The sequence below is a fragment of the Oncorhynchus masou genome, chromosome 29 (assembly GCF_036934945.1).
Source record: "Oncorhynchus masou masou isolate Uvic2021 chromosome 29, UVic_Omas_1.1, whole genome shotgun sequence".
Classification (NCBI taxonomy): Eukaryota; Metazoa; Chordata; class Actinopteri; order Salmoniformes; family Salmonidae; genus Oncorhynchus; species Oncorhynchus masou.
This window is the reverse complement of record NC_088240.1, coordinates 96,402,808-96,424,938: the sequence shown is the minus strand read 5'-3', so window position 1 is coordinate 96,424,938 and position 22,131 is coordinate 96,402,808. Positions and strand designations below refer to the sequence as shown.

The following is a 22,131-nucleotide window of genomic DNA, read 5'->3' as shown; positions in this document are numbered from 1 at the left end:
ATAAGAAACAGACCCCAACTAATAAAGAAGTTCACCGTTTCAGCGCCGGCATTGTTTTTTTCCTACAACGACCCGAGAAACGAGCGCCCACTTCCTGTGGTTGAGGATGGGCGGAATGAAAGATTTGGGACGAAGAAATGTGAGCACGTCCAAGTTAAGATTTTAGAAGTGGTGTAGTGTGTTGCCAAGCATCACCGTTAGACAAACAGGATGTTATGGGGCTTCAGTAAACACAGGAGTCTCCTGAGCAGCGTCCAACTCCTGGTGCCCCAGGAGGGCCTGCCCCCATCTTGGGGTTCCAGGAGGGTCTGCCCCCATTCAGGGGTTCCAGGAGGGCGTGCCCCCATCTTGGGGCTCCAGGGGGGCCTGACCTTCATCTTGGGAGTCCAGGAGGGTCTGTCTTGGGGCTCCGGGAGGTCTGTCTTGGGGTTCCAGGAGGGTCTGCCCTCATCTTGGTGCCCCAGGAGGGTCTGCCCCCATCTTGGGGTTCCAGGAGGGTCTGCCCCCATCTTGGTGCCCCAGGAGGGTCTGCCCCCATCTTGGGGTTCCAGGAGGGCCTGCCCCCATCTTGGGGTTCCAGGAGGGTCTGCCCCCATCTTGGGGTTCCAGGAGGGCCTGCCCCCATCTTGGGGCTCCAGGAGGGCCTGCCCCCATCTTGGGGCTCCGGGAGGGCCTGCCCCCATCTTGGGGCTCCAGGAGGGTCTGTCTTGGGGTTCCAGGAGGGCCTGCCCCCATCTTGGGGCTCCAGGGGGGCCTGCCCTTCATCTTGGGACTCCAGGAGGGTCTGTCTTGGGGCTCTAGGAGGGTCTGCCCCCGTTCAGGGGTTCCAGGAGGGCGTGCCCCCATCTTGGGGCTCCAGGGGGGCCTGACCTTCATCTTGGGAGTCCAGGAGGGTCTGTCTTGGGGCTCCGGGAGGTCTGTCTTGGGGTTCCAGGAGGGTCTGTCTTGCGGTTCCAGGAGGGTCTGTCTTGCGGTTCCAGGACGGCCTGTCCCCATCTTGGGGTTCCAGGAGGGTCTGGCTGTTATAGCCTCTACTCTGAGGGCAGCAGGAAAGACAAGTTGCCTACAATAAGCAGAAACGGGACTAATCGGCTTGCTGCTTTAAGTACTACAGCACATGATGTCCCAGACACACAAGATTTAGCTTTTTGATCATCAGGGTAGGACACACACACACACACACACACACACACACGGGAGAGCAGGATTACAGGAGGGTGGTGAGTGAATGGAGAGAGGGATGGATGGAGAGGGTGGATGGAGAGAGGGATGGATGGAGAGGGGGAGGGTAGGTGGAGAGGGTGGATGGAGAGGGTGGGTGGAGAGGGTGGATGGAGAGGGTGGATGGATGGAGAGGATTGATAGAGAGGGGGAGGGTGGATGGAGAGGGGGAGGGTGGATGGAGAGGGTGGATGGAGAGAGGGATAGAGAGGGTGGATGGAGAGAGGGATGGATGGATGGATGGAGAGAGTGGATGGAGAGAGAGATGGATGGAGAGGGGGAGGGTAGATGGAGAGGGTGTATGGAGAGGGTGGCTGGATGGATGGATGGATGGAGAGGGTGGATGGGGAGGGGGAGGGTAGATGGAGAGGGTGGATGGGGAGGGGGGATGGGGAGGGGGAGGGTGGATGGAGAGGGTGGATGGAGAGTGGGAGGGGGTGGGTGGATGGAGAGGGGGAAGGTGGATGGAGAGGGTAGATGGAGAGGGTGGGTGGAGAGGGAGGATGGAGAGAGGGATGGATGGATGGATGGATGGAGAGGGTGGAGGGGGAGGGTGGATGGAGAGAGATGGATGGAGAGGGGGAGGGTAGATGGAGAGGGGGAGGGTAGGTGGAGAGGGTGGGTGGAGAGGGTGGATGGAGAGGGTGGGTGGAGAGGGTGGATGGAGAGGGTGGGTGGAGAGGGTGGATGGAGAGGGTGGGTGGAGAGGGTGGATGGAGAGGGTGGGTGGAGAGGGTGGGTGGAGAGAGGGATGGATGGATGGATGGATGGAGAGGGTGGATGGAGAGGGGGGTGGATAGAGAGAGATGGATGGAGAGGGGGAGGGTAGATGGAGAGGGTGGATGGAGAGGGTGGATGGAGAGAGGGATGGATGGATGGATGGATGGAGAGGGTGGATGGGGAGGGGGAGGGTGGATGGGGAGGGTGGGTGGCGAGGGTAGATGGAGAGGGTGGATGGGGAGGGTGGATGGGGAGGGTGGATGGAGAGGGGGAGGGTGGATGGGGAGGGTGGATGGAGATGGGGAGGGTGGATGGAGAGGGGGAGGGTAGATGGAGAGGGGGAGGGTAGATGGAGAGGGGGAGGGTAGATGGAGAGTGGGAGGGGGAGGGTGGATGGAGAGGGAGGGGGTAGATGGAGAGAGGGAGGGGGTAGATGGAGAGGGGGAGGGTGGATGAAGAGAGGGATGGAGAGGTGGATGGAAAGTGGGATGAGAGGGTGGATGGAGAGGGGGAGGGTGGATGGAGAGGGGGAGGGTGGATGGAGAGGGGGAGGGTGGATGGAGAGGGGGAGGGTGGATGGAGAGGGGGAGGGTGGATGGAGAGGGGGAGGGTGGATGGAGAGGGGGAGGGTAGATGGAGAGGGGGAGGGTAGATGGAGAGTGGGAGGGGGAGGGTGGATGGAGAGGGAGGGGGTAGATGGAGAGAGGGAGGGGGAGGGTGGATGGAGAGGGAGGGGGTAGATGGAGAGAGGGAGGGGGTAGATGGAGAGAGGGAGGGGGGGTAGATGGAGAGTGGGATGGGGAGGGTAGATGGAGAGTGGGATGGGGAGGGTAGATGGAGAGAGGGAGGGAGGGTATGCACCACACAATCACACGCTGCACAGCCTTTCCAACTGAAAGGAGATGAAAGGAGATACTTAATGCTGAAATGAAAACATGCGGTCATGTTGTGTAGGCCCCTCTTTTAACCTTGGGTTCAGTCCCAAACGGCACCCTATTACCTACACAGACCAGAGCTCCTGGCAAAAGTAGTGCACGATATAGGGAACAGGGTACCGTTTGGGACAATGACAAACATATTTTCTCTTATAATAAAGTGTGTGTAATGATAAGCGTTGTAACTCAGGTTAGCAGTAAAACTCGGTGCCCTTACTTCTCCAGGAATCTAATTCTACAGTTCACACACACACACACACACACACACACACACACACACACACACACACACACACACACACACACACACACACACACACACACACACACACACACACACACACACAGCAGACAAAATGCTCTCTCTCTCTCTCGCTGTCACACACATTAAATGATTGTGTCTACAGTCCTACAAATGATTGTTTGGTGTTCTATATTCAACCTTTTGGTTTTTATTATATTATTTAAATATATGTCAATATACACCACCGTTCAACAGTTTGGGGTCACTTAGAAATGTCCTTGTTTTTGAAAAAAAATTAAAATAATAATTTGCTATTAAAATAACAAAGGGATCAGAAATACAGTGTAGAAATTGTTAATGTTGTAAATGACTATTGTAGCTGGAAACGGCTGATTTTTTAAATGGAATATCTACATACGTGTACAGAGGCCCATTATCAGCAACCATCACTCCTGTGTTCCCAATGGTACGTTGTGTTAGCTAATCCAAGATTATCATTTTGAAAAGGCTAATTGATCATTAGAAAACACTTTTGCAATTATGTTAGCACAGCTGGAAACTGTTGTTCTGATTAAAGAAGGAATAAAACGGGCCTTCTTTAGACTAGTTGAGTATCTGGAGCATCAATATTCGATAATTTAACCTTTATTTAACCAGGCAAGTCAGTTAAAGAACAAATTCTTATTTTCAATGACGGCCTTGGAACAGTGGGTTAACTGCCTGTTCAGGGGCAGAACGACAGATTTGTACCTTGTCAGCTTGGGGATTCGATCTAGTAACATTTCGGTTACCAGTCCAACGCTCTAACCGCTAGGCTACCTGCAGATGAGGGGACTGTTTCATGAAGCCATTGGGAAGATTGTTGCTGAACTCTTGAATGCACATGGTGGTGTTTTAGTATGTAGTTATCTAAATTATTTATGATAAATTATTTACCATAAGTCTCGGTGATTCAATTGCCGACTCAATCATCACATGACTTAACACACTACGTTTTACTCAGTCTGGCAGTAACCCGACTATCAGAGGCAACGGATCTCCCTGTCGCCTGCTGCTGACACCCACATGGAAGTCGTGGTGGTCGGTCTGATCTACGCCTCGCTCATTTAGAACGGGTCTCTGTCGCCTGCTGCTGACACCCACATGGACGTCGTGGTGGTCGGTCTGATCTACGCCTCACTCATCTAGAACGGGTCTCTGTCGCCTGCTGCTGACACCCACATGGACGTCGTGGTGGTCGGTCTGATCTACGCCTCGCTCATTTAGAACGGGTCTCTGTCGCCTGCTGCTGACACCCACATGGAAGTCGTGGTGGTCGGTCTGATCTACGCCTCGCTCATCTAGAACGGGTCTCTGTCGCCTGCTGCTGACACCCACATGGAAGTCGTGGTGGTCGGTCTGATCTACGCCTCGCTCATTTAGAACGGGTCTCTGTCGCCTGCTGCTGACACCCACATGGAAGTCGTGGTGGTCGGTCTGATCTACGCCTCGCTCATTTAGAACGGGTCTCTGTCGCCTGCTGCTGACACCCACATGGAAGTCGTGGTGGTCGGTCTGATCTACGCCTCGCTCATTTAGAACGGGTCTCTGTCGCCTGCTGATGACACCCACATGGACGTCGTGGTGGTCGGTCTGATCTACGCCTCGCTCATTTAGAACGGGTCTCTGTCGCCTGCTGCTAACACCCACATGGAAGTCGTGGTGGTCGGTCTGATCTACGCCTCGCTCATCTAGAACGGGTCTCTGTCGCCCGCTGCTGACACCCACATGGACGTCGTGGTGGTCGGTCTGATCTACGCCTCGCTCATTTAGAACGGGTCTCTGTCGCCTGCTGCTGACACCCACATGGACGTCGTGGTGGTCGGTCTGAGATACGCCTCGCTCATTTAGAACGGGTCTCTGTCGCCTGCTGATGACACCCACATGGAAGTCGTGGTGGTCGGTCTGATCTACACCTCGCTCATTTAGAACGGGTCTCTGTCGCCTGCTGATGACACCCACATGGAAGTCGTGGTGGTCGGTCTGATCTACGCCTCGCTCATTTAGAACGGGTCTCTGTCGCCTGCTGATGACACCCACATGGAAGTCGTGGTGGTCGGTCTGATCTACGCCTCGCTCATTTAGAACGGGTCTCTGTCGCCTGCTGATGACACCCACATGGAAGTCGTGGTGGTCGGTCTGATCTACGCCTCGCTCATTTAGAACGGGTCTCTGTCGCCTGCTGCTGACACCCACATGGAAGTCGTGGTGGTCGGTCTGATCTACGCCTCGCTCATCTAGAACGGGTCTCTCTGCTTGTGTTTTATCGCTGAAGCTGTAGTCACACAAAACAATACAAATGATGGTCATTGTGAACTCTTTTTGAAGCTCATTTGAATTGGAAGAGGTCCCTAAGGGACAGGGCTTCACCAACATGCTGATTCTACTCCTCTCTCTGCTTGTTCCACCCGCCTCTCTCTGCTTGTTCCACCCTCCTCTCTCTGCTTGTTCCACCCGTTCCACCCGCCTCTCTCTGCTTGTTCCACCCGCCTCGCTCTGCTTGTTCCACCCGCCTCGCTCTGCTTGTTCCACCCGCCTCTCTCTGCTTGTTCCACCCGCCTCTCTCTGCTTGTTCCACCCGCCTCTCTCTGCTTGTTCCACCCGCCTCTCTCTGCTTGTTCCACCCGCCTCTCTCTGCTTGTTCCACCCTCCTCTCTCTGCTTGTTCCACCCTCCTCTCTCTGCTTGTTCCACCCGCCTCTCTCTGCTTGTTCCACCCTCCTCTCTCTGCTTGTTCCACCCGCCTCTCTCTGCTTGTTCCACCCGCCTCTCTCTGCTTGTTCCACCCGCCTCTCTCTGCTTGTTCCACCCGCCTCTCTCTGCTTGTTCCACCCGCCTCTCTCCGCTTGTTCCACCCGCCTCTCTCCGCTTGTTCCACCCGCCTCTCTCCGCTTGTTCCACCCGCCTCTCTCCGCTTGTTCCACCCGCCTCTCTCCGCTTGTTCCACCCGCCTCTCTCTGCTTGTTCCACCCGCCTCTCTCTGCTTGTTCCACCCGCCTCTCTCTGCTTGTTCCACCCTCCTCTCTCTGCTTGTTCCACCCTCCTCTCTCTGCTTGTTCCACCCGCCTCTCTCTGCTTGTTCCACCCGCCTCTCTCTGCTTGTTCCACCCGCCTCTCTCTGCTTGTTCCACCCGCCTCTCTCTGCTTGTTCCACCCGCCTCTCTCTGTTTGTTCCATCCGTTCCACCCGCCTCTCTGCTTGTTCCACCCGTTCCACCCGCCTCTCTCTGCTTGTTCCACCCGCCTCTCTGCTTGTTCCACCCTCCTCTCTCTGCTTGTTCCACCCGCCTCTCTCTGCTTGTTCCACCCGCCTCTCTCTGCTTGTTCCACCCGCCTCTCTCTGCTTGTTCCACCCGCCTCTCTCTGCTTGTTCCACCCGCCTCTCTCTGCTTGTTCCACCCGCCTCTCTCTGCTTGTTCCACCCGCCTCTCTCTGCTTGTTCCATCCGCCTCTCTCTGCTTGTTCCATCCGCCTCTCTCTGCTTGTTCCACCCGCCTCTCTCTGCTTGTTCCACCCGCCTCTCTCTGCTTGTTCCACCCGCCTCTCTCTGCTTGTTCCACCCGCCTCTCTCTGCTTGTTCCACCCGCCTCTCTCTGTTTGTTCCATCCGTTCCACCCGCCTCTCTGCTTGTTCCACCCGTTCCACCCGCCTCTCTCTGCTTGTTCCACCCGCCTCTCTGCTTGTTCCACCCTCCTCTCTCTGCTTGTTCCACCCGCCTCTCTCTGCTTGTTCCACCCGCCTCTCTCTGCTTGTTCCACCCGCCTCTCTCTGCTTGTTCCACCCGCCTCTCTCTGCTTGTTCCACCCGCCTCTCTCTGCTTGTTCCACCCGCCTCTCTCTGCTTGTTCCACCCGCCTCTCTCTGCTTGTTCCATCCGCCTCTCTCTGCTTGTTCCACCCGCCTCTCTGCTTGTTCCACCCTCCTCTCTCTGCTTGTTCCACCCGCCTCTCTCTGCTTGTTCCACCCGCCTCTCTCTGCTTGTTCCACCCGTTCCACCTGCCTCTCTGCTTGTTCCACCCGTTCCACCTGCCTCTCTCTGCTTGTTCCACCCGTTCCACCTGCCTCTCTCTGCTTGTTCCACCCTCCTCTCTCTGCTTGTTCCACCCGTCTCTCTCTGCTTGTTCCACCCGCCTCTCTCTGCTTGTTCCACCCGCCTCTCTCTGCTTGTTCCACCCGCCTCTCTCTGCTTGTTCCACCCGCCTCTCTCTTCTTGTTCCACCCGCCTCTCTCTTCTTGTTCCACCCGCCTCTCTCTGCTTGTTCCACCCGCCTCTCTCCGCTTGTTCCACCCGCCTCTCTCCGCTTGTTCCACCCGCCTCTCTCTGCTTGTTCCACCCGCCTCTCTCTGCTTGTTCCACCCGCCTCTCTCCGCTTGTTCCACCCGCCTCTCTCCGCTTGTTCCACCCGCCTCTCTCCGCTTGTTCCACCCGCCTCTCTCTGCTTGTTCCACCCGCCTCTCTCTGCTTGTTCCACCCGCCTCTCTCTGCTTGTTCCACCCGCCTCTCTCTGCTTGTTCCACCCGCCTCTCTCTGCTTGTTCCACCCGCCTCTCTCTGCTTGTTCCACCCGCCCTCTCTCTGCTTGTTCCACCCGCCTTAATTGGTTAATATATTATATTCTTTGCTAGAAATATTACTATTTACTACTTGCCATAATTCATCAACGGCACCATACAGGGTTCTGTATGGAAAATAGTTTGATTCCATTTATGATCAGAACCCTGGGGGTTCATGTAACACCTAATAAAAAGGGTTCTGTATGGAACATATTTTGTTTCCGTTGACAAGAACCCTCAGGGTTCTGATTAAAGAACCTTGTAAAAAAAAAGGGTTCTATATAGAACTCTTAAGGGTTCCAAATATGATGCAAGTGACAGATCCCTGTTTGGATCAATATGGGACCTTTTTTCCCCCAAAACAGTTTAGGGACTTAGCTAGCTGCTCAGCGGAGCGTGAAGACAGAGAGGGGGGGGCCGAGGGGAACAATGAACCCCTTCTCTAGATGTCACTCCGTGTGGCCCTCAGAAGAGTGAACGTGCGCGCATGTGTGTCTACCGCTCGCGGGCGTACCAGGGAGAGCTGGCGGCAGTAGGAGTGAGGGAGAGCGTGTGACTGAGCGTGAGGTGGCTGGTGTGCGTGCCAGCCGTGTGCCAGGCTGTGTGGCCCTCGCTTTTCTTTCTCATTATCCCTCTCGTTCTGTCCGCCAGGGACCGGAGACAGGATCTCGGCTGGTCATGTGAAAGGAGGACAGAAGGTCTGCTAAGACTGTGTGTGTGTGTGTGTGTGTGTGTGTGTGTGTGTGTGTGTGTGTGTGTGTGTGTGTGTGTGTGTGTGTGTGTGTGTGTGTGTGTGTGAGATGTCTCTCCTCTTGCATCAGTCAGTCCATTCATTTCCAGGGTTTTGTTCAGGCTTGTTGATCCTGCGGATAAGGCTGGTGTGGGTATATACTGGCAAGGCCTGCTGCACTCATTCAATATGTAAATCAACAATCTACAGACTCTTCCAAGAAGCAGATGCCACAGTGCCGGAGAGAGAACGCAGAGGAGAGAGTAGGGAGAGGAAGAGGGAGAGAAAGAAAAAGGGGGGAGAGAGAAAGAGGGCGAAAGAGGGAGAGAGAAAGCGGGTGAGAGAAAGAAAGGGGAAGGGAGAGAGAAAAGACAGAAGGCGAGAGAGAGGACAACAGGTTGAGCGAGAAAGAGAGAGAAGGCACACGACAGAGAAGCCCTAATGAGTTGTATACAGGTTCGTCTGGTACCATTGAGGGTTGGGAGTATGTCTCCATCCCAAATAGCACCCTATTCCCTACATTGTGAACTTTAAAAAAAGTAGTGCACTTGGTAGAGAATTAGGGTGCCATTTGGGAAGCAGACCTAGGTCTTTGGTCCTACAGTGGAATAGGGTGTCAACTTGGTAGAGAATTAGGGTGCCATTTGGGAAGCAGCCTAGGTCTTTGGTCCTACAGTGGAATAGAGTGTCAACTTGGTAGAGAATTAGGGTGCCATTTGGGAAGCAAGCTAGGTCTTTGTCCTACAGTGGTATAGAGTGTCACTTGGTAGAGAATTAGGGTGCCATTTGGGAAGCAGCCTAGGTCTTTGGTCCTACAGTTGAATAGAGTGTCACTTGGTAGAGAATTAGGGTGCCATTTGGGAAGCAGCCTAGGTCTTGGTCCTACAGTTGAATAGAGTGTCACTTGGTAGAGAATTAGGGTGCCATTTGGGAAGCAACCTAGGTCTTTGGTCCTACAGTGGAATAGAGTGTCACTTGGTAGAGAATTAGGGTGCCATTTGGGAAGCAGACCTAGGTCTTGGTTCTACAATTGAATAGAGTGTTAATTGCATTAGCATTGCATCAGGGTGTCTCCACAGAGCTCAAGTTTTAGAGGGAAATAAATCCTTGACAAAGTATCGAACTGTGTGATTATGGAAAGGCGCTCTTTCCCTACAGCCTGAAATTCAATACTATTAGCATATTCATTAGGATTAAGATTGCAGGCAGCAGTTTAAGTCAATTTGTAATTTGGTATTTTACTTGAGTGAGGCAGTGGGCAATGTGCTGAAATGATCAGAATCTGTGATTAGGAAAATAAGAGATTTGACTGAAACCCTTAAATCAATCCAGCATATAAAAGAGGTTCAATTCAAACTCAAATCAGACTTCAACTTCCCTGATGAGTTCTCAGCTTATACAATAACAAATCACATACCGAGGCTCTTTCGGGAGTGAAAGATTAAAAACAACCCAATTCAACCCATCCAAAAGTGTTTCTAATTTCCGACACTTTTGCAATGCAAATGCCGTCTGTAACTTGAAGGCACAACATGTAAATCACACACTCAGTCAGTCCATTACCGACACCGTCCACTTCAACCTTTTCTTCAATAAAACGCCAAGACTTCAAGGTGCTAAACTTACATTCCTTACAAATGAGGGATCACATCCATACAACCCCAATCTAATTCCACCCAACTGAGGTCACTAAGTGGAATGGGGAGTGTCCGGGAGAAGAGGAATCAGAGCATTCTAAGAACTCAAAGGGAGAACTTCTCGAGACTCTAGAACCAGCTGCTGTTCCAGTAGGTTCCGAGGGAAGGATGTCTATCCCAGTAAGGAACAGACAAGGAAAATAACTTTCCATTGTGTATCATTGTGATCCATGTAGATTTATTTATGTCTCGTGTTTTATATACTCTACTGCTGCAGAGCCAATTTCCCTCTGGGGGGGGGGGTGAACATGAGTCCGCCGTCGCACCCAAACCTGCTGGGTGAGGTACGGGTATCAACATAAAGTATTTGAGGATATATTTATTTAGTTTGAAGCTTGTGAGGGGTGCTTGAGTTCTGTAGGAGTTATCGGTCTGGGCCCTCCATGATACCGGGTAAACTCAACTAATACAAATACTTTCAAGTTATTGATTTCGGTCGGATTTAGGTCTTTTGGTAAAATTCCATAAAATCGAGTTACCGCTGAAGTATTGTGTTTGACCCAGGAGAGCTAGACCAATCAGATCTCAGATACCCCCCCCCCCCCCCGCCTATTGCAGTGGAGGCCAAGAGCAGCCCAAGTATTTGACAAATGTGTTTGACCCAAACCCCCAGAGCATATCATCTGGGCCTCGTCCAGTGTTGTCCTCCCCAGGAGCTAAATTAACAGCAGCGCAAGTGTTCAAAACTATTTGACAAACGTGTTTGATGCAGGGCGGCTAAAACCATCTATATAAAATAGTGCACTACTTTTGACCAGGGGCCATATTCCTAAATAGGGTGTTGTTTGGGACGCAGGCCCAGGAACAGAACAGCTCCACAGCTTTAGAGCAGAACGGTGAAGGGTTAAACCTCCTGTCGTAGACGGAAATCAGGATTCTGAGGAGAGGAACACACGGGTTAACCTCCCCATGCTCATCACACACACACACACACACACACACACACACCTTACACCTGCCCATCCCCCTGCCTCCCGCCTTCTGGCTACGAGGCCTGTTTCACCTTCCCACAGTATCCCACGTGACCTAACGACGCCGAACAATAAGGAAAAAATCATCAAAATGCAAAACACTTCCTGTATTAAATCTGTTAACTGTTTTTTATGCAAATGAGCCAGCGGTGTTCTACAGCGGTCTCTCTGTGGAATCAGTTCTGTTGTACTGTTCTGTTCTGTTCTACTGCTGCCATCAGAAATACTGGATGGCAATGTACAAGGGACATTGCTTTAAAAGTAAGCAGTGGACACTAAAGCCCCTAATCAAATGGTGTGAATGAAGGCTGGGAGGGGATTGGATACACGTCGGCACAGCTGGTGCTTTGTAGCTATGCAGGGGGGGACCTAATCTCCCTGCAGCACCTCTGACGACAGGCCCTTTATGAGGGGGGACCCAAGTGAGAGAGAGGGAGGGCGGGAGAGTGATATTAGCAGAGAGAGAGAGCGAGAGAGAGAGAGAGAGAGAGAAGAGAAGATAAAAGTCCATGCTATGGCCATTAGAGATGACATCACGAGACCCATTTTCACGTTTCACCTCGTGGCTCTTTAGACGAAAGGATGAAAGACATTAGCCACATGATAGACTCACTGAACCCAGTCCTCCCTCCCTAACCCCCCCTCCCTAACCTATCCCCACCAGCCCTAACCCCCCCTCCCTAACCTATCCCCACCAGCCCTAACCCTCCCTACCTAACCCCCCCTCCCTAACCTATCCCCACCAGCCCTAACCCTCCCTATCTCCCTAACCCCCCCTCCCTAACCTATCCCCACCAGCCCTAACCCCCCCCTCCCCAACCTATCCCCACCAGCCCTAACCCTCCCTAACCCTCCCTCTCTCCCTAACCCCCCTCCCTAACCTATCCTAACCCTCCCTCCCTAACCCCCCTCCCTAACCTATCCCCACCAGCCCTAACCCCCCTCCCTAACCTATCCCCACCAGCCCTAACCCCCCCCCTAACCTATCCCCACCAGCCCTAACCCCCCTCCCTAACCTAACCCCCCTCCCTAACCTATCCCCACCAGCCCTAACCTATCCCCACCAGCCCTAACCCCCCTCCATAACCTAACCCCCCTCCCTAACATATCCCCACCAGCCCTAACCCTCCCTCCCTAACCTATCCCCACCAGCCCTACCCCCCTCCCTAACCTATCCCCACCAGCCCTAACCCCCCTCCCTAACCTATCCCCACCAGCCCTAACCCCCCTCCCTAACCTATCCCCACCAGCCCTAACCCTCCCTCCCTAACCTATCCCCACCAGCCCTAACCCCCCTCCCTAACCTATCCCCACCAGCCCTAACCCCCCTCCCTCCCTAATGTCCAAGTGAAATTATGTTTTTAGAAATGTTTACCAATTAATAACAAATGAAACCGTGAAATGTGTTGCGTCAATAACTATTCAACCCCTTTGTAAAGACAAACCCTAAATAAGTTGAGTAAAAATGGATTTAACAAGTCACATGAGTTGTAAGGACTCACTCTGTTTGCAATAATAGTGTTTAGCATTTTTGAGTGACTACCTCATCTCTGTACCTGAAACATACATCTAATTTTAAAGGTGGTCCTTCAGTCGAGCAGTGAATTTTAAATACAGATTCAACTACAAAGACCAGGTAGGTTTTTCCAATGCCTCACAACAGGGCAACTAAAAGCAGACATTGAATATCCCTATGAGCATAGTGAATTTATTAATGACACTTTGTATGGTGTATCGATACAGGCGTCCTTCCTAACTCAGTTGCCGGAGAGAAAGGAAACCTCTCAGGGATTTCACCATGAGGCAAATGGCGACTTTAAAAACAGCATTGTAGTTACTCCACAATACTAACCTAAACAACAGAGTGAAAAGGAGGAAGGAAGCCTGTGCAGAATCAAAAAATATTCCAAAACATGCACTTGTTTGTAATAAGGCGCGAAAGTAAAACTGCTCAAATTTGGCAAATAAATTAACTCTATGGCCTGAATACAAAGTTATGTTTGGGGTTCAATACAACACATTATTGAGTACCACTCTCCATATTTTCAAGCATAGTGGTGGCTGCATCATGTTATGGGGATGCTTGTCATCGTTATGGACTGGGAGTTTTTCAGGATATAAAAAGAAACGGAATGGAGCAGAGCAGAGCACAGGCAAAATCCTAGAGGAAAACCTGCTTCAGTCTGCTTTTCAACAGACACTGGGAAACAAATTCACCATTCAGCAGGAAAATAAGATAAAACACAAGGCTAAATATACACTGGAGTTGGTTACCAAGACAACGCTTAATGTTCCTGAGTGGCCTAGTCATTATTTTTATTTATTTTTACTTAAATCTTCTTGAAAATCTATGGCAGGACTTGAAAATATCTGTCTTGCAATGATCAACAACCAACTTGACAGAGCTGAAATGTGCAAATATTGTACAATCCAGGAGAGGAAAGCTCTTCGAGACTTACCCAGAAAGACTCACAGCTCTTAGAGACTTACTCAGAAAGACACACAGCTCTTCGAGACTTACCCAGAAAGACTCACAGCTCTTAGAGACTTACTCAGAAAGACACACAGCTCTTAGAGACGTACCCAGAAAGACACACAGCTCTTAGAGACTTACTCAGAAAGCCTCACAGCTCTTAGAGACTTACTCAGAAAGACACACAGCTCTTAGAGACTTACCCAGAAAGCCTCACAGCTGTAATCATTGCCACAGGTGATTCTAACACTCAGGAGTGTGAATACTTATGTAAATTAGATCTTTCAGCATTTCATTTTCAATAAATTTGCAAAAATGTTTTGTTTTAAAAAAAAACATGTTTTCAACTTTGTCATTATGGGATAGAGTGTGTAGATGTGGGATGTGCAATAAGGAGAATATCTTTTGAATACACTGTCCATGGCTACTTGCAGTGGGTATTATATTTAGAGATAGCCATCTTGAGGTTCCAATGACTCAGGTAGTGAATGAGCCCCAATTAAAATGTACCTATGATAATAGACCACATTAATATGCAGTCAAATTCATCTCGATAAAAAAAAAAATACATTCTGGAGTCCTATTTTAACAGTAAAATATAACAACAACAAAAATCGCACATTGACAACTGGAAGTCATGATTAGGGGATTAAGTTGCACATAAAAATATTTTGAATCACAACATGAAAACGACACTTTTTTTCTATTGAGTGACGTCGCGGATAACAACCGGTGACCAATCAGGGGCTGGTGCCACATCGCGGATAACAACCGGTGACCAATCAAGGGCTGGTGCCACCATCTGAAAAACAGTGACACCAGTGGCACCAGGGGACAATGTTAGTCTGCAAATACAAAAGAGGGGTTGAAGAACTCCTTTAGGCCAAGACACACCACAGTTAGGAGAGCCATACCTCAACATCTCTGATACACACCACAGTTAGGAGAGCCATACCTCACCATCTCTTAGACATACCACAGTTAGGAGAGCCATACCTCACCATCTCTTAGACACACCACAGTTCGGAGAGCCATACCTCATTATCTCTTAGACACACCACAATTAGGAGAGCCATACCTCACCATCTCTTAGACACACCACAGTTAGGAGAGCCATACCTCACTATCTCTTAGACACACCACAGTTAGGAGAGCCATACCTCACCATCTCTTAGACACAGCACACCACAGTTAGGAGAGCCATACCTCACCATCTCTTAGACACACCACAGTTAGGAGAGCCATACCTCACTCTCTTAGACACACCACAGTTAGGAGAGCCATACCTCACCATCTCTTAGACACACCACAGTTAGTAGAGCCATACCTCACTGTCTCTTAGACACACCACAGTTAGGAGAGCCATACCTCACCATCTCTTAGACACACCACAGTTAGGAGAGCCATACCTCACCATCTAATTTGACTCTATATTGATGTAAGCTGCATCTTGATGCATTTTTACATGTATGTAAAAATGTGAATATTAGTTGATTTGGTTATACAGGCGAATGAAAATCAACCAATCCTTCAAATCAGAGCCGTGTCAGATCAGATATAGCCTACCTGCTGTAACTGATCAACCACAACACTAAACACCAACGGAGAGGACAATGCTGGTCCTTGTCGACTCAACACACAGAACAAAACAACCATGTATAACAAAACCACCTTGGATAACAAAACAATCACAGATAACAAAACAACCACGGACAACAAAACAACCACGGACAACAAAACAACCACGGACAACAAAACAACCACAGATAACAAAACAACCACGGACAACAAAACAACCACGGACAACAAAACAACCACAGATAACAAAACAACCACGGACAACAAAACAACCACGGACAACAAAACAACCACGGACAACAAAACAACCACGGACAACAAAACAACCACGGACAACAAAACAACAAAACAACCACGGATAACAAAACAACCACGGATAACAAAACAACCACAGATAACAAAACAACCACAGATAACAAAACAACCACGGACAACAAAACAACCACGGACAACAAAACAACCACAGATAACAAAACAACCACGGACAACAAAACAACCACGGACAACAAAACAACCACGGACAACAAAACAACCACGGACAACAAAACAACCACAGATAACAAAACAACAAAACAACCACGGATAACAAAACAACCACGGATAACAAAACAACCACAGATAACAAAACAACCACAGATAACAAAACAACCACGGACAACAAAACAACCACGGACAACAAAACAAACCACAGATAACAAAACAACCACGGACAACAAAACAACCACGGACAACAAAACAACCACGGACAACAAAACAACCACGGACAACAAAACAACCACAGATAACAAAACAACAAAACAACCACGGATAACAAAACAACCACGGATAACAAAACAACCACGGATAACAAAACAACCACAGATAACAAAACAACCACGGATAACAAAACAACCACAGATAACAAAACAATCACAGAAAAAAAAACACCATGGATAACAAAACAATCACAGATAACAAAACCACCATGGATAACAACAAAACAACCACGGATAACAAAACAACAAAACAACCATGGATAACAGTGTTCTAAAACACACTTCCCTTTCCTCCCATTTTCTCTCTCACCCGATCACCATCTAACACATTAGCACAACCGCACGACACATCATCACACACACCTCTGACCTCCTGCTCCCTGTCCCGGTCTTATCACCGAGGAGTCTGCAACCAGCAGCTCACAGTAAGATCAATGACCATAGGGCGGAAGTGACAGTTTAGAAGCAGGCGTTTGTAATCATGACACACACACACACACACACCAGGAGCCTCAACATTCCCCTATGGAGCCGTTTCGTACTGCAGACGCCCAGGGCGGCAGCCGCTCACCTCCATTAGGCTGGTAATTAGCAGCGCGGCCTAGCAGTGTGAATGAGCCGAGCAGCACCACTACTACCGTAGCGAGTGCTGGAACAAAAGATGCCCGGACCTCTGAAATCACCGTAGCATCTGAATCATTGATACATTATATTACAGTAGCCCCTGGTGTGCTAATCTACTGTTGGTCCCGTTGGCCTCGTTATGGCTGAGTCTATTTCAGATGGATAAAACAAAAAACAAAAAAAACTGTGCAATATATTTGTATCATTACCAATTTGTCCTAAAGTGGGTTAACTAAGAGCTCTCAGCAAGAGAGAAGGTCAAGCAGAGACAAACCTCAATATAGTAGCCAACGGTTTAGGCCAGAGAGGCTACTTACTGGGGATGGCTCAGAGGACGTCTGAGCATCATCATATGAGGCCAGCCTCTGTTCAGGCAGTCAGGGAGGACGTCTGAGAGGCCAGCCTCCTCTCTGTTCAGTCAGTCAGGGAGGACGTCTGAGGCCAGCCTCCTCTCTGTTCAGTCAGTCAGGGAGGACGTCTGAGAGGCCAGCCTCTGTTCAGTCAGTCAGGGAGGACAGCCTCCTCTCTGTTCAGTCTGAGAGGCCAGCCTCCTCTCTGTTCAGTCTGAGAGGCCAGCCTCCTCTCTGTTCAGTCAGTCAGGGAGGCCAGCCTCCTCTCTGTTCAGTCTGAGAGGCCAGCCTCCTCTCTGTTCAGTCAGTCAGGGAGGACGTCTGAGAGGCCAGCCTCCTCTCTGTTCAGTCAGTCAGGGAGGACGTCTGAGAGGCCAGCCTCCTCTCTGTTCAGTCAGTCAGGGAGGCCAGCCTCCTCTCTGTTCAGTCAGTCAGGGAGGCCAGCCTCCTCTCTGTTCAGTCAGTCAGGGAGGACAGCACACCTCGTCTCTCTCATCACCACCCGTTTATCCTTCACACTGACATCTCGTACCGAGTGTCCAAACTGTTACAGCACGTTACCGTACTGCCTGAAAGAAACACAGATCCACTTGTGTTGGCTGTGTACGGTCACTTCCTGTCAGGGTCAGAGGGGACAGAACGGAAAAACGCATAGGACTGAAAATACAAACTCCCTGGTTAATTAGTTAGGCGACAGTCTGGGGATATGGAACACAGTGGACATGGTCAGAGTGATGTCATGAGCCGTGGTGCGGATCACTCCCCGCTGCACTATTTACCCAGAGTGCACTACGATTGGTCTCGGCCGTTAAAAAGGTTGGAATAGGTTGTCATCTGAGATTTGAACAGGTGCTCTTTAATGAGTGTCATCACTGTCACTCTACAGTGAGGGAACCAAGGCACTTTGGACCGATCAAAACCAATCAAAGGCTGTATTCAAGGAGAGACAATGTCAACACAGGGCCAGGCTAGTCAGCCAGCATCTGTCCCTGTCCGTCTGCCAGGCTAGTCAGCCAGCATCTGTCCCTGTCCGTCTGCCAGGCTAGTCAGCCAGCACCTGTCCCTGTCCGTCTGCCAGGCTAGTCAGCCAGCACCTGTCCCTGTCCGTCTGCCAGGCTAGTCAGCCAGCACCTGTCCCTGTCCGTCTGCCAGGCTAGTCAGCCAGCATCTGTCCCTGTCCGTCTGCCAGGCTAGTCAGCCAGCATCTGTCCCTGTCCGTCTGCCAGGCTAGTCAGCCAGCATCTGTCCCTGTCCGTCTGCCAGGCTAGTCAGCCAGCATCTGTCCCTGTCCGTCTGCCAGGCTAGTCAGCCAGCATCTGTCCCTGTCCGTCTGCCAGGCTAGTCAGCCAGCATCTGTCCCTGTCCGTCTGCCAGGCTAGTCAGCCAGCATCTGTCCCTGTCCGTCTGCCAGGCTAGTCAGCCAGCATCTGTCCCTGTCCGTCTGCCAGGCTAGTCAGCCAGCACCTGTCCCTGTCCGTCTGCCAGGCTAGTCAGCCAGCACCTGTCCCTGTCCGTCTGCCAGGCTAGTCAGCCAGCACCTGTCCCTGTCCGTCTGCCAGGCTAGTCAGCCAGCACCTGTCCCTGTCCGTCTGCCAGGCTGGTCAGCCAGCACCTGTCCCTGTCTGTCTGCCAGGCTGGTCAGCCAGCATCTGTCCCTGTCCGTCTGCCAGGCTAGTCAGCCAGCATCTGTCCCTGTCCGTCTGCCAGGCTAGTCAGCCAGCATCTGTCCCTGTCCGTCTGCCAGGCTAGTCAGCCAGCATCTGTCCTTGTCCGTCTGCCAGGCTAGTCAGCCAGCATCTGTCCCTGTCCGTCTGCCAGGCTAGTCAGCCAGCATCTGTCCCTGTCCGTCTGCCAGGCTAGTCAGCCAGCATCTGTCCCTGTGTCTGTCTGTCTGCCAGGCTAGTCAGCCAGCATCTGTCCCTGTGTCTGTCTGTCTGCCAGGCTAGTCAGCCAGCATCTGTCCCTGTGTCTGTCTGTCTGCCAGGCTAGTCAGCCAGCATCTGTCCCTGTGTCTGTCCGTCTGCCAGTCTAGTCAGCCTCTGTCCGTGTGTGAGTGTGTGTGTGTGTGTGTGTGTGTGTGTGTGTGTGTGTGTGTGTGTGTGTGTGTGTGTGTGTGTCCGTGTGTGTGTGTGTGTGTGTGTGTGTGTGTGTGTAGTGTGTGAAGCATGTTATCTGCCTGACTGAATCTGAACCCAGTCTTTGAATGTCATTCCTTAGAGGCTCAGAGACACGTGACACTTCCAGCCTCAGCCCTCCGCCCCCAGCCCTCCGCCCCCAGCCCTCCGCCCCCAGCCCTCCGCCCCCAGCCCTCCGCCCCCAGTCCTCCGCCCTCAGTCCTCTGTCCGTGTCCCAGATGACTCTTCCTACAACTTCTCCACAACAGGCTAGAAGTCACCATTTAATTTTGTTTACCCTTAAAAAAAAAATCACTGGGTTTTGTGTGTAGAGGGGAAACATGGTATCACAGTACCAAATAAAATGTTTCTACAGCAGCTGAGAGATGAGTTATTTTAAGTGTGACAGGAAATAAAAGTGTAGATATCAGTGGAATAGATGCAGGACTTAAAGTCCCGTTTTTACTGCCTCTAGTGTTCTCAACCAGGTTTCTTTTTCAGGGGTATCGCGTGAACCCTACCTCCAGGGATGTGCGTGAGTGACAAGATGAAGAAGAAGAGTGGGAGGAAGACTAGGAAAGGGAGGAGGAGGAGAAGGGGGGGGGGGCTTACTTGATGGCGTTTCTGAAGTGATCTTCGGCCGGGTTTTTCACCGTGCAGCTGTTGAGCAGCCACAGATCAGCCTCCGCGGGGTCCTCTGGAGAGAGAGGAGAGAGAGACAGCAGGAAAGAGAGAGAAACAGCGGGAGAGAGAGAGAGAAACAGCAGGAGAGAGAGGAGCGAGACGGAGACAGAGAGAGTAAGCGAAGAGAGAGAGAGGAGACAGAGAGAGTAAGAGGAGAGAGAGAGGAGACAGAGAGAGTAAGAGGAGAGAGAGAGAGAGAGAGAGAGAGAGAGAGAGAGAAGGAGCGAGACGGAGACAGAGAGAGTAAGAGAAGAGAGAGGAGACAGAGAGAGAGAGAGACAGAGAGAGTAAGAGAAGAGAGAGAGAGAGAGAGAGAGAGAGAGAGAGAGAGACAGAGAGAGACAGAGAGAGAGAGAGAGCGAGAGAGGTGGAGGGAAGACAACAGAAGTTCAGTATTAGATCAAAGCAGAACTTAACAACCCAGGACCCTTCAGCCTGTTCCACACACCCATTAATATCGCACTTCTCCAGTTACAGCAATTAATTGTGTCCTCCCCCTCCCCCCTCCCCCTCCTCCCCATCATCCCCCTCCCTGACCAGAGCAGCGAGGGGGAGGTGAGGCGGAATACGATGCCAGGATCAGCTGGACCTCAGGGGGATAGTGGAAGTCCTGTCCTCCATACCCCAGCCTCCACGCTATCTGCCAGGAGACCTGTCACACTGTGTAATGAATCAACACACACAGTATGTTTCTAGGCCGGCCTGCCTGGCGCAGTGCAAGTCTCCTGCATCCTCCCACACCGCTGAACTAGATATTTCACTTCCTGTCCATTACCCAGCGTCACTGGAGCAAACACAGGCCCTGTGCCGGGCTGTGAGGCTCTAAGGGAGGCAGGCTCCCACGCACCACATGGGTCGCCTCATCCCCCTCCCCCTCCCTGACCAGAGCAGCGAGGGGGGGGGCAGGCTCTCACGCACCACACGGGTCGCCTCATCCCCCTCCCCCTCCCCCTCCCTGACCAGAGCAGCGAGGGGGGGGCATGCTCTCACGCACCACACGGGTCGCAGGCGGGGAGAACCCAGGAACCACCCCGACACCCCCTTCTTGCCTTTCCTCGCCTCAGATAACACAACATATCAAAGGCCTATAGCCAGAGAGAGGAGGCAGGGACAGGCCTACAGCCAGAGAGAGGAGGCAGGGACAGGCCTATAGCCAGAGAGAGGAGGCAGGGACAGGCCTATAGCCAGAGAGAGGAGGCAGGGACAGGCCTATAGCCAGAGAGAGGAGGCAGGGACAGGCCTATAGCCAGAGAGAGGAGGCAGGGACAGGCCTATAGCCAGAGAGAGGAGGCAGGGACAGGCCTATAGCCAGAGAGAGGAGGCAGGGACCAGAGAGAGGAGGCAGGGACAGGCTTATAGCCAGAGAGAGGAGGCAGGGACCAGAGAGAGGAGGCAGGGACAGGCCTATAGCCAGAGAGAGGAGGCAGGGACCAGAGAGAGGAGGCAGGGACCAGAGAGAGGAGGCAGGGACAGGCCAGGCACTTTAAGACAACCCCCCCTCCTTCCTCATCACGTCCTGAGAGGAGAGAAGCGATTGTAAACAACGCCAGAGGCTACAGAGCGTCAGCGTGATGGTATGTAGGGCACCATTAAATTCCATAGAGCATCCTATTCCCTAGATAGTGAACTACTTTTAACTGGAGCCCTGGTCAATAGTAGTACACTAAATCAGGGGTCGCAGTAACCCCCCGCCCCTCCCCCAAAACAAAATCTGCGTATTAAATCATTTCTCACGTTTTTATTATTGAAAATACGTGTTCGTTGGTTCAGTAGAGAATCAGGGGCGTAGAAATTGTTTTTCATACAAATTAAATTAATGGAAAACATAGAGAGAAAAAATATATATATTTTCATCAGATGACAAGTGCAAAACAATTTGGCGACTAAAGAAAATGTATTTTTTGTGCAGAGACGATGCGTGGCTCTCTGATGTCTCATGTTTATCATCTAAAACTATATCTGTCTTTCTACATTCAGGATTTGGCGCGGACAGTGACTGAAGCCGAGAATACATTACATATTACAAATTACAATGAGATTACATTACAATAAGATTACAATACACAATAAGATTACAATACATTACAAATTACAATAAGAAGCTAAATATATATTCTGTTTTCTGTTAAAGCCTATATAACAGGGTGTCATTAGGAACACACCCACAGTGTTAAAGCCTGTATAACAGGGTGTCATTAGGAACACACCCACAGTGTTAAAGCCTATATAACAGGGTGTCATTAGGAACACACCCACAGTGTTAAAGCCTATATAACAGGGTGTCATTAGGAACACACCCACAGTGTTAAAGCCTGTATAACAGGGTGTCATTAGGAACACACCCACAGTGTTAAAGCCTATATAACAGGGTGTCATTAGGAACACACCCACAGTGTTAAAGCCTATATAACAGGGTGTCATTAGGAACACGCCCACAGTGTTAAAG

At 51.1% G+C, this 22,131-nt stretch overlaps 1 protein-coding gene across 1 annotated transcript in view; it reads right to left on the bottom strand.

Moving 5' to 3' along the window:
- cdkal1 (CDK5 regulatory subunit associated protein 1-like 1) overlaps positions 1 to 22,131 on the bottom strand; it is a 649,344-nt gene that overhangs the window by 484,717 nt on the left and 142,496 nt on the right. The window contains exon 4 of the mRNA XM_064945061.1: positions 19,614 to 19,698. Within this exon, the coding sequence (XP_064801133.1) occupies positions 19,614 to 19,698 (85 nt within the window). The remainder of the gene's footprint in view (positions 1 to 19,613; positions 19,699 to 22,131) is intronic.